At 32.2% G+C, this 13,691-nt stretch overlaps 1 protein-coding gene across 1 annotated transcript in view; it reads right to left on the bottom strand.

The window, feature by feature from the left end:
- The window catches only part of LOC123700031 (putative metabolite transport protein HI_1104), a 49,370-nt gene that overhangs the window by 12,420 nt on the left and 23,259 nt on the right, over positions 1–13,691 (bottom strand). Inside the window, exon 2 of the mRNA XM_045647137.1 lies at positions 487–606. Coding sequence (XP_045503093.1) covers positions 487–595 — 109 coding nt within the window. The 5' untranslated portion in view covers positions 596–606. The remainder of the gene's footprint in view (positions 1–486; positions 607–13,691) is intronic.

Genomic DNA, 13,691 nt, shown 5'->3' with positions numbered 1-13,691 from the left:
ATGCAAGTATCTAATGCAAGTTGAATGATTCAAGTATTTTCATTTCAATTAGGTATATGACCACATTCGTGGAAAATGGAAATAAATATATCGAATTTGGTTTTGAGTAATTTACACGTATTGTTATTTTACCTCTTGTTGGAACTGCTTTGTTGAGTATTCGATTTTTTTTAATAAAAAGCACTAAATTCTCTAGCAAAAACTACGACACGTTTTGGTAAATCACGCAGGTTGTTTGATTTCAAATCGAAAATTCTTAATTTTGAATCATTCTATATTTTTTGTAAAAAAGTCATAGGTTGGCGCGAAGAATTTGGCGCCAAGGAATAATGTCACAAAGATTTTATTCCTTTTTTAAATTGACATGGAATCATGCTTAGTAATAAGTTTGTCATGATACAAAATAAAAAAACATTTTTTTAGCTTCAATAATTGTTTTAAATATTTAAGAATATAATTAATAAATAATAAGTAGGTATACCATACCTATAAGATAATGTCCCAGCTCTCCCAAAATGTAGCCGACTGACACTAGCCCGAGCACGTACCACTTGTAGTACGCCTTTAATTTCGACAGCAAGCCTCCGTGAAACATCGTGGATTATTCTAGAACAAAATAAATTATTTTAACTACTTATGTGGTAATAAATTAAAAACAAAGTATCCTTTTCTGCTTTCTAATAAGTACTTAAATAACATAAGAAAATTATCAACAAACTTGGCGAAATACACGGTGAATCCAGCCTCATGATCGATTTTATTCTATTCGTTAAAAATAATCTGTTAGGTTCAATTTGACGACATGGATGAAGAAGAAAAGACATCACGCTTTGTTATCGTAGTAGTATGCTTAGATGTTTTAAACTGCGCAACGGATTTTGATGAGTCTTTTTTTAATAGATAGAGTGATTATCGTATATATCATTTATTAGGTTTTAGATAAAGCGGGAAAGGTCGCCGTAAAGCTAGTATTTTATGGAAAAACATAAAACCTATAGAGCAACTGTTGTAGCATTGACATAGCAATGCCGGATTAGCTAATTAACCCTTAATTTTAAACCTACTACTACTACTATTTCCATACTTCTAATGGGAATAATTATAGAAAAAAAAAACAAAAAGCCGCGTTCGCGTTAACGCGTGAAGAAAAATTTTAAATCATCTATTTACGCATACCTTATTGCCATTTGCGCTTATCTGTACTAATTAGCGAATCGATAAAATGCTAAATTAAATAGCACACATTTAATATATATATAAATATACTAGCTTGTAGCCCGCGGCTTCGTTTGTATGAAACTCTTAACAGAGATACTATTTTTCATTTCAATCTTCTGTGAATTTTTGAATTCTATATTGTTTTCAAAAGTTGACTCATCTTTTCTACATGACCATCATGAAAATATTAATTACTTACAATCAAATATTTTCGAGATACGCGAATTTGTAAAGATTATATGGATTGTTTTTTTTTTTTAACCTTTCGCCTTTTATCGCATACACCTCTACTTTGATTGTTTCTACAAATTGACTCTATAAAATAATTTTCGATTAAAAATATAGCTAGGTACATCTGCATTTTTAATCTATGCATCGATTCCCGCATAAAACGGCATCCACTTTTTTACAAAGAGCATTATTATTTATGTTTATTTTTTTCACAGTAAACATACACATCAATCTTCATTTATCTAAAACTGATATATGCTGGATACATAATTGCAGTTATTTTCAAATGATCATATAATCGGTGTCATGAACGGATTATCGATAAAATCTCCTTATGTAGCATATTTGAGTTTAATTAAAATTCACCAACGTTTATATTACCTATATTATGTTGTAAGTTAATGGGTATGTGGTAGCGGTGTGTAATTTTCTAATTTATGAGTCATTTGTCCACTTCAAACATAGTTCAAAGATAACATTTTATATATGTATTTATTTTAGAAGTAACAGAGATCATAGAAGCTTGTCTCCTGTTTACTATGTAGGGAATTCCAAAAATATGTATAAGTATGTTTAACTTAAAAATAATTAAAATGTTTAAAACTATGCAAATACGTAAAATAAATAATTAAAATTTTATTTCTAGTAGTTTGGGATGTGCGTTGATCATAATATGATCAACGAGTCATATTTTTTACAATAAATGTTTTAATATTTAGATATTATATGTAATGAATATTGTAGGTATTAACGAGATTAGATTGACATGTCAAGATGTTTTTTATTACAAAACATAAACACGTGGTTGATTGAGAGATACTACAAATGTTGACTTTTTGTATTTATTATTTCTTCATGTCATGTAAAGTTAACTTTATATTACTGGTAAAGTAATATATTATCTGTGCCCTATATGCTAGTTTATGAATATTGCTAATCGGTACATAGTACTTAGTTAAAATAGAAAATCTATTTATATGCATTTAACAGTTTTAGATGAGTTTAACTTATAAGATCTTAAATATCTTTCAGTGTCTATGCGGAGTTTTTTTTTAGTAGATAATCAATAACTACAGTCACGCTATACAGGGTGTCCCACTATCGATATGATTAGCGCAAAGGGACTCGTAGATTTGCATACACTGATCACGTAAAAATACTGAAACAATAAAATCACGTCAAAAATTTTTGGCTAAATTTTTCCTTAAAATCCATGTTTTCTTCGCTTCGCTTTCGCTTCGCTTTCGCTTCGCTAATGTGAGCATTTTGTCTATGAAAACATAATCACGTGCGGGTGGCAAAGTTGGGCAGGTGGCTTATTAGGGGTGCATACATAAAGTTTTTAGAATTCATCTATTTGAAAAAAAAATGCGTCTGGAATTTTATAAGCATTTTTTACGTACCTACTCAGCATATGCAAAACTATAACCTCCATCTATGCAAAGCTTTGTATAGCGATGGCGGGACACCCTGTATATCAAAATTATGAATAAACACTTGAATGACAAAAACGAAACACTTCCGCGAAATTAAAAGCATACCAATCTAATGCCAACATTTATCCCATTTAAGTATGCAAATCCGGCTAATCTATAAAAAGCGATTGTATTGTAAACAAATACCAATTATGGCAACAGAATTGACTTCTGTAATTCGTAATTATAAGCCGACCTCGGTAGCAATTGTATGTTTCATGATTCAACGGTTTTACCCTTTCGCAGATTCCTATTTACGTGTAAAAAACGATAGATTTAGAAAATGATGACAAAAACTAAACGATTCATTTGTCGTTATTTAGGGCTGATTTTTCAATCATTGGTTAAAAGTTATTCTTCGGATAACGTAATAAACTAACATTTCAAAAATGCATTTTATTTGTCCGGATTTGACAGTTTAATTTTAATATTATTATCGTGTAATACTTTATTGGCGACGGATAAGTTTTAACCAAGGATTGAAAATCGGGCCTTAATCGTTTGAAATTTCAGCTGTTAACTTTAACATAAGTCTTGTTTTTTTTTCATGAATTTGTTATGTTTTTCTAAATAGTGTATGATGTTTATTAGATATTATATAGTAATTGAAATGGGCCTTTTTCATGCGTTTTGCGGATGGGAATATATTATTATCCATGATAGAGTCGATCGTGCAATGAAACATCTGAACTTTCAGATGTGTCATGGAATTTCAGATTTTAAAACTAATTTTGTATATTTTTAATTCTTCATTTTAAACGATAATGCTTATGTATTATTATATTATGTAAATTAACGACAAACGTGGACACAGCACGTCCTTGTACTAATATGAAAGCCAAGTGTCACATAGATTTATGTTCCAACCGCGAGTGACCGTCACCTAGGTTGTAGGGCTTGCATTGTCTAGAAAAAGACGAGTGAAAAAATAACTGGTCTATAAGTAATATTGTTGTATGTGTGAATAATAAGCTGTATACAACTTGTTTATTAGTTGTGATACTTTATTTTATAGTTTACTAGCTTTCCGACGGCTTCGGCCGCGTTTTCAAAGACAAACCTGCATAGTTCCTGTTCCCGTGGGATTTCCGGGATAAAACTTATCCTATGTATTAATCCAATTTACTCTCTATATGTGTGCTTAATTTAATTGTAATCGGTTCAGTAGTGTTTGCGTGAAAGAGTAACAAACACACACAGACACTCCTCACAAACTTTTGCATTTATAATATTATGTAGTAGGAGTAAGGTAGGAGTTGATGAATGTTATGAGTTAAAGATAGAGTTTCTGATGCTATAGAATATTATTTTTGTACAATATACGATAATGATAAATTCAAATAGGTACTAATACTAATTAATGGTCATGTGAGTGGTAATTTTTGTTGTATAAGTACATATAGATAGGTACTTCCATTTGCAATTACCTAAATCAATTACTTCGTCGCGACATGAAGGACACAAATACTTTCGTATTGATAATATTTAAATAAATTAAACTACACCTAAAATTGTAAAGCTTGTACAGATATGCAGCAAATTCTACACATTTAAATATTATAGCAATTAAGAATAAGATTTTGTGTTTTACCTACAGTAGAGCCTTTAATAGCATAACTTACAAGTTACACGGATGCTTCAACGTAGTTTTCCTGCTTGGTCAACCCTTTATTCATATAATATGACCTAGTAAATAGGCAATGACCTAAAATATAATCTAGGCATAAGATAAAGGTCAAGTTCCATTGTCTCATGTGTCTTGAGACGAAACTCAAGTGATTAGTGTCAACGATGATCTTAATTGAACAGGGACCGACATAAGATGAATTTATACTACTCGTAGGGTGACAGATAAAATATGGTCTATTGTCTTTTATTATCTGTGACGTTTATTTGTTTTAAAATCATGGCGGCATATTTTGTGGTTGATGAAATGGTCTTAGCCGTCTTTTAGTCCTATTCAGTTGTTTTGGAAGACTCTTTATGACATTAACAAGCTTTTAGTTGGATGGAATTTAACGTCTTGTGGCCAAATTTTCGACCCGTCTTCTCTCGTACTCTCCCTACGAATATTTATTACAAAACAACTCCTTAAACTTATTTATTAGCTGTAAAAGTCATACTACACATACAGTCATTTATTTATTTATTTATTTATTTAGCCTTTATAATCCATGACATTTAGATACAGTTTACAACAAAAGATACATAATACATGAAAATATTAAAAAAAAATGCAGTTAGGTTAAATGTCCTGGCCCCTTTCGGGTATAGGCCTCCTCCAACTGTCCCCATTTCCTCCTGTTTCCAGCTGCCTTCATCCAGTCTTTGCCTGTCAATTGTAGAATATCATCAGCCCAGCGAGCCCTTGGTCTGCCTTTCTGTCTCTTGGATCCTGGGCCTATCCATTTCGTGACCCTTTTTGGCCATCTATCTTCGGAGTAGCGGGCGATATGTCCAGCCCATTTCCATTTTAAGCGCTGTGCATGTTGTAACACGTCTATTACTTTGGTTTTTGCTCTGATTTTTGTGCTGTTGACTTTGTCTATGGTCTTGATGCCAAGGATACTTCTTTCCATAGACCGTTGGCACGTGCGTATTTTTGACATGGTAATGTGGTTAAAGATCCAAGTTTGGGCACCATATGATAAACAAGGCAACAGGCACGAGTCCATTACTTTTTTCTTTAGCTTCATTGATAGTTTTGATTTTAGTATTTCCTTGTTACTCCAGTATTTATTCCACGTTAATTTGATTCTCCGGTCTATTTCGTCTAGATGTCTTGTCTTTTCAAATGATATTTGTTTTCCGAGGTAGATATAGCTCTCTACGTATTCAATAGGTGTTTGATTTATTCGTATAGGTTTCTTTATGCCATTGGTAGCTACTTTTGTTTTTGAGGTATTCAGTTGTAGGCCTACATTCGCGCTTGCAGCGCTTAGTTCTGTTAGCATACCCTCTAGTTGATTTGGTGTTTTAGCGAAAAGAACTATATCATCCGCAAATCTTAGGTTACTGAGGTTTTTTCCTTCTATGCTTATTCCTTTACCTTTTTTGTTCCATTCTAGGTCTTTCATTATATTTTGCAGGACAGCTATGAATATTTTTGGCGATAGCGGGTCTCCTTGCTTCACACCTCTGCGGATATAAAATTCTGCGCCTAGCCTATCTAATTTGACGCGGCTTGTACTTTTTCTATATATATCCTTGATGATGTTAATGTATACATGTGGAAGGTTCTGATGCTCTAATGCGTCCCAGATACTCATATGTGATATGGAATCGAACGCTTTTGCGTAGTCGACATATGCTATGTATAGATTTTGATTATATTCAACATATTTTTCTATCACTTGTTCTAAGGTATGTATGTGATCAGTCGTTGAGTATCCATGACGAAAACCTGCCTGTTCGACTGGTTGGTGCATTTCTATAGTTGGCTCTATTCTTTTTACCAAACACATAGCAAATAGCTTATACATTGTTGGAAGTAGGCTAATAGGTCGGTAATTATTTATATTAGCTGGGTCTCCTTTTTTGTATATCAGGATTATCCGCGATTTTGCCCATTTGGTAGGAATTTCTTGTTGTTCCAGTATTTTATTGAAAAGAATAACGAGTGGACCTATCAGTAGATGTTTTCCAAGTAGTAAGGCTTCGTTCGGTATATTGTCAACACCCGGGCTTTTATCTTTTTTTAATTTTTGACATTATTTCTTCTTCATTGAATGGTTGTATTGACAATGTTTTTTCATCTGTTTCTATACACTTTTTGTAGCTGTAGTTTGTGATAGATTTATCATCGTATAGGGTTGTGTAAAAGTCGGAGGCAATTTTTACAAGGTCCTTTCTAGTTTGCTGTTTCTTTGTAACTTTTTGCGTATTCAATGTCGGGATCCAATTTTTTTCTGAATTTAACTGTTTGTAGGCTTTCTTTTGGCTTCCCGAGGCTAGTAGGTGGTTTTCAATAATATCCAGTCTGTAATTATCATAATCTTTTTTAAGTAGTTTGTTTGTAGTTTTGTAGAGTGCTGAAAGTTCCTTTTTATCTTTCTTGTTTTTTGAAGGTTTGTGTTGGAGTTCTATGCGTTTTTTAATTAGGTTTTTAGTTTCTTCAGATATTATTTCTTTCTTTGTTTTAATTGACGTAATTGTTTTTAAACTTTCTAGTATGGATGACTCTATTTTTTGATAGTATGATTCAATGTTATCGTTAGCTTCCCAGTTGATTAATTTTATTTTATTTCTTAAGGCAGATAGGTATGTTTCTTGTGATTTCTCATTTGATAGTGTGATTGTTGGGGTTGTATCAAAATTAGCTCGGCTTTTCTTTTGTTTATCCAGAGATACTGTTCCTCTTAAGAGTCTGTGGTCGCTCGGGAACGAGAGTTTGTTAATGACTTCCATGTTGGTAAATAGTTTTGGATAGTTACTCAGAATATAATCTATTTGGTTTCTATTCTTTTTATCTGGCGTAATCCACGTCCATAAGTTTTTTGTATTTTTCTTGAATACTGAATTAATTATTGTAAATTTATTTTTTAGAGCGGAGAGGATTGAGAGGGCGCCACTTTGACAGCGTAAACATTGGCTCCGTAAACAAAGTATAATTTAATTAATTAAAAGTGATTAATAAAGCGAAAGCACAGTGTATTAGTGTAAAAAACTTTGAAATTCAGTGCTACAAATAAAAGTTTAAACGCTATTACCTGTATAAACACGAAAAAAGTGATAAAAAATAACAATAACAACAAAGGATATTTTTTTGGTGCTATAATAATATTGTGCTGATTTAAACTTTTTGTGAGCGACGCGATTGTCCCCTACATTGAAAAAACGGCTGATCGTATGAGAACCAAGTTCAAATAGAAAGTTATAAAACTAATAACCTACAAATAAATTGCTTAGTCATAGTCTACAAGCGAACAATTATTATCATACAAAACAACAAGCGCCATCTATCGGCTTTTATAAAGAGCTCGGTTTTGTGGTGAGCGCCACCTATTGGAAGTTTGAAGAACTACGTCGTAGGTCGTTATTGGCATTCTCGAATAGTTCTGCCATTTACCAACAGAGGGCGTAAAACATAAAAAATGGACGAAATCAAAGACATGTTGCGAATTATGCAAGACGAAATAAGGCAACAAAAAGTCGATATGCTAGCCATGAAAGAAGACATCAAATGCACCATTAATAATAACATAAATGAGAAATTTAAGCATTTAGAAATAAAAAACGAACAACTCGAACAAAAACTAGATTCACAAAAAACTAAAATTGAAAATTTTGAGAAAACCTTGAGGAAAAAAAATATATTAATATTCGGAGTCGAAGAGCGAGAAAAAAGCTATCAAGAGTTGGAGAAAAAAGTTTTAGATATTATAAATAACACACTTAACATCAAATGCGAAAAGCACTTCATCGAATCCGTGAGAAGACTTGGAATTAGAAGCGATAAAGTCAGACCCATTGTAATTACTCTACTTACTATGGGAATGAAAATATAAATCCTAAGAAACAAAAAGATGTTAGAAAACTCACCCTACTACATAAAAGAAGACTTTCCATTAGATGTGCTCAATAAACGAAAAGAACTTCAAAGAGAAATAGCGATGTTAAGGGAACAAGGAAAAAATGCTATAATAAAATATGATAAAGTTGTTATTTTAAAAAATAAAGAGCAACATTCCGAATTTCAAAAATCCCAAAATAAAAAAAGGAGCTTATCTGAATCCCCTGAAATGGCAACTTGCTCTTACAATCCAAATAAAATAACTCAAAAGCAGCCTCAAAAACAGCCTACAAAGATAAACAAGACTAATAATTTAAATAACTATATTTTAAAAAAACCTACGCTTACAGTTGGAGATAAAATCCCTTCTCCATCCGGCTCGAAGCAAAATACAGAATAGCAATTATTATTAACGCCCCCCCCTCTCGATCTCCCAACACGGCTTGTCACCGCGAGAGATCTAGACTATAACCCTCCAACACGTCACAAACTCTATATCTGTACATATAATGTGAAATCCCTATTATCACCACAAAGAATGATACTGTTAAAATACTCCCTAGAAAAAATAAAATATGACATCATTGGTCTTGCTGAAGTAAGGAGAAATGGCAATAGCATTATTGAAGATGATGACCATATATTTTGCTACACCGGAGAATCTAAAGGACTCCATGGAGTTGGTTTCTTAATTAAGAAAAAATACAAAAACAATATAGATAATTACATAGGCATATCTGAAAGAGTCTGTTTGCTAAATCTACGCTTTACAGCAATGAAAATCTCTATTATACAAATATATGCACCCACCTCTGATGCAAACGAAGAAGAGATTGATGCCTTCTATGATGATATAGAAAAAGCCAGGAGTTTCACAACCGGTAAAGTTATTATATTGGGAGACTTGAACGCGAAGATAGGTCAAAGAAAGCCGGAAGAGAGTACAATACTAGGCCCATACTGCTACGGTAAAAGAAACTCGAGAGGCGAAAAACTTGTCCAATACGCTCATACAGTCATACACGTATAAAATTGTTTAAATATGTTGTTGAAAAAGGGTAATACATATTACATGGTCCTTCGAGTCGTTCGTGCGGAAGCCAAGTAAGGTTGATTCTATCACGAATTCACACAAATATATAATTATAAGTTATTTTATGCACACCTTTATTAGCTTTACTTGTAAATATTACCTACATGTCCATTACTTAATATTACAAATGCGAAAGTAACTCTGTCTGTCTGTCTGTTACTCAATCACGCCTAAACTACTGAAACAATTTTCATGAAATTTGGTATGGAGATATTTTGATACCCGAGAAAGGACATAGGATAGGTTTTATCCCGGAAATCCCACGGGGACTGGAACTATGCAGGTTTTTCTTTGACTGCGCGGGCGATGCCGCGGGTAGAAATCTAGTGTTAAATATCTAATATTACATGTGTAATGAGGTCACATACAAGCATAAATATTAAAATTTATTTAATATGCATACGTGATAAATCTAATATGAGCGGCATTTATTACAGTAATAGAAGTCAGGATTATTAAGTTTCTGAATAATGTAGGCTTTTTGAAGTGTGTAGGTCAGTAGGTAGATATCTATACTAATATTATAAAGCTGAAGAGTGTTTGTTTGAACGCGCTAATCTAAGGAACTACAAGTCCGATTTGAAAAATTCTTTCGGTGAGATAGCCCATTTATCGAGGAAGGCTATAGGCTATATATTATCATCACGCTAATACGAACGGGAGCGGAGCCACGCGGGTGAAACCGCGAAGCGCAGGTAGTAACGAATACGTCGTGCTGTGTAGATATTGTATTACATCAATAAATCATGTCAAATGTATTACTGATTACTAAATACATAAATAGTATAATAGTTATACGTATTACTAAGGTTCCACAGTAGAACTATAAAAACGTAGGTAACTGTTCATTTAATTATTTTACAATTGTACTAAGATTATGCCTAATTAAAATGCAACATAAAAATTGTTTGTATTTAACACATTGTTATAACACAATTCATCTTGCATTTTGATAAGCAACACGCATTATCATAAAAAGTAAGATAAAAGGATTTTTATGATTGTTCTTATCATAATATCTTGATATTACATACCTAATTAGAGATTTGATAACAATTTAATTTCAAATCTTCCATGTCCGGAGGAATAACGCTCATATATCATATAAACAAACATACACACTGTTAGCAGATATTGTACACTACTACTACACTATAACTCAAACTCAATCAATCTAACTTGACTTTTTTTAGAGACATTGAATCGCCTAGATATCATTAATCAATATAATAACCCTCCTTTTGTCGCAGTCGGGTAAAAAACAAAGTATTATTAACGCAACAATGATATTTTTTATCAAATAAACATCCAAGCGGATCCGCGGGATTAGCTAGTACGTGCTCATAATAAATAAATGGTACGGAACCACGGGTTTGCGGCATCCGCTCGCCCTTGGCCTTGTTAAGCCTACAGTGATTTTCAATGTATTATCACAATAAACAACCTCGTGGGTGTTACTTATCGATGATTAATAAATTATAAACGGATTAAAAAATCCGGAAATTGAGTGATTTTAAAAATTTGTGTTTTTTGTGATTTTTTCTTTTTTTCCTAAGAGTGTTCAGTCTGTCCGTGTCGATTTGGGAAATATAATAAATAAAACGCGCTTAAATCGATTAAAAAGCTTCTTAATTTTACTGTTGTTTTGTATATTTTATAGTATGCAAAAACGTACCACCAAATCAAAAAAAAAAGACGTGTGGCACTCGGCGACTGCCGCGGTAAAGCTATTGCATGCTATGCCTTCAGTTATAATAATGTACTCTGTGTATGCCTTCAAGCCCTCCGCCCGTCGGAGTGGGGAGCGTGAGGATTTTTCGTTACGGAATTTATCGATTCGGTCCCCGCGCTCAAGGCCCACGATAGAAGCTATGCAATAGCTTAAAAATAATCTTTTCTTGGAAGGCTGAGATTTGCCAAGCGTTTAACAAATTTTACCTCAATTTACTGTTATGTATCTATTTTTTGTAGTTAATAACTTTTTCCTCTCCGTGACTAATGCACTTTATAATATTATGATTGATAATGGCTTTGAATGAATTCTTGGAATATAGATAACTTTTTACTATAATATGCTTAGTGAACCAAAATAATATTTTAAGAAATCATTCATAAGAAATGTATTAATTTTTCTTACAACAGTGCGACTTACAATATTTTAGAAATTTTCTTACAGATTTAAAATTTCACTTATTATGTTTAATTCATTATGTCTACGGTCTATACTTCTCGGGGTAACTAAAGAGAATAAATATGAAATAATTAATTTGACCTCAAATAAAAATTTTGTATGCCAAACGAACTACGCAGAAGTTAAGGCTGTTCACATAAACACAGAGCGCTAATTTCCAGCCTAGGCCAGTTTAACTAAAACAAACACAAATAATTTGTATAGGTTTATAGGTTGAATTATTGTAGCTTATAGAATTTGAATAAAAATGTGGGATTTATCCAAGGTTGAACCTCTTACGTGACAAAATTATACGGAAACTAATTGATACGAACATATACTTACCTACGTATGCTACCTTGCATTTTATTACCTCTGACATAATACTGGTTCCGTTCAAATTCAAGGTTTAACATTTTAAGTTATTTGAGATTTAAAAAAAAATTAATGAAATATGAATAATGAATCATTTTTTTATGTATTTAAGGGCCTGTTTCACGAATTGTTGATAGTAGCGTATTCAAGATTATTTTTTAAAGTAAATCTCTATCAGTTATTATAAACAGCATTTATTTAGAAGTTGCGAAAGTAATACTCAATATTCAAAATTGAATCATCATGAAAATAATATTATGGTTATTGGTAATACCATGCGCGGGCGGGAAAAACTATGGTTACATTATGGAAAAATTAATTAAAAAATGTAGGTGTACCTACTTAATATTATTAATCTTATTAATCATACATTCCACATGGACATGGTAATTATTTATAATATATTCTCATGACCTTACAATGACAATTTAGGCTGTGTTTTTTGTATGAAAATGTTTCGGTCAGCCCTTCGTCCTTGTGTTAACTAAATAAATTATCATTTTTAATGATGTAATCTTGTAATACACCTGTTTTAATTTTTTATTGTTACTACATCCGCCTACTCATAATTAGGGGGCCCATCAACTCTATATTGTGATCGTCTGCTTGTGTTTTAGATATCGCTAAAGTTGAAAAGGTGACTCATATACTGAAACGTTTATTTATTCAAATAAACTTCTTCTAGAAGCACTTTTAAATCGTCATATTTTTACATCGACGTTACAATAGGTACCTACCCTACAGAGCCAATCCATCTAGAAAAATAAACCACTCTCCTCAAAGCTGAGATATTTATTTATTTATAGAAGGACTTACCAACTGGATACATATTTTTACTATGATTTAATTTACAATTGTCCGTATTTATGCAAAATGGAACCACTCGACAAATTTGCTTTTTTACGTTTCTTGAAGAATACTCATTTAAAAGTGGTCTAAATTCTTATACAAACAAGAACCACGTGATTTTTACCTTGGAAACAAGGTATACTAAAAGCAGAAAGGAACCACCAGCAACAACGAACATTACACATGAAGCAAAACCGAACCACACCACCACGGGTCTGCTTTGTTCAAACAAATAAACGATATTACTATCATGTCTTTTTATACAAAACAGATCCGCACATACTTGGTACCATTATACATTACACACATTTCTATTAATAACAATTATTTTTAATACACAAAATGGAACCAGGTTTCTGTGGTATGGTTATGCGTAAAATAAATTCATAATTTAATTGTAATTTTTTATTGCAACATAAAACCACAAGCATTCGGTTCTATCATGCATAAATAAAAATTGTAAAACATTCTGAAACCCATCATCGCTTTAAGGTACCAAATGCCTTGACTTGTACAATGCTTCTCATCTTTAAACAACGTATTTCATTACTTATATAGCTGAAAGTGCTTAAATAGCTTAAATAACTCCAATTTTTAAAGTAAAACGTCGAATATAGGTGACATTCAGCGAAGTAGTTCGAATACCTACGTGACGGCCGTTTTGTTTTTCTCCGCGAAGTAACTAAGTTCTATTGTTTTTGTTAATTACCTTTAAAATTAAACATGAAAATGTTTAGTAATAAATAAATAAGCAAGCAATTGGTAAGA

Source organism: Colias croceus, chromosome 19 (assembly GCF_905220415.1).
Source record: "Colias croceus chromosome 19, ilColCroc2.1".
NCBI lineage: Eukaryota > Metazoa > Arthropoda > Insecta > Lepidoptera > Pieridae > Colias > Colias croceus.
The sequence above is the reverse complement of the archived record's forward strand: the minus strand, read 5'-3'. Positions and strand labels throughout refer to the sequence as shown.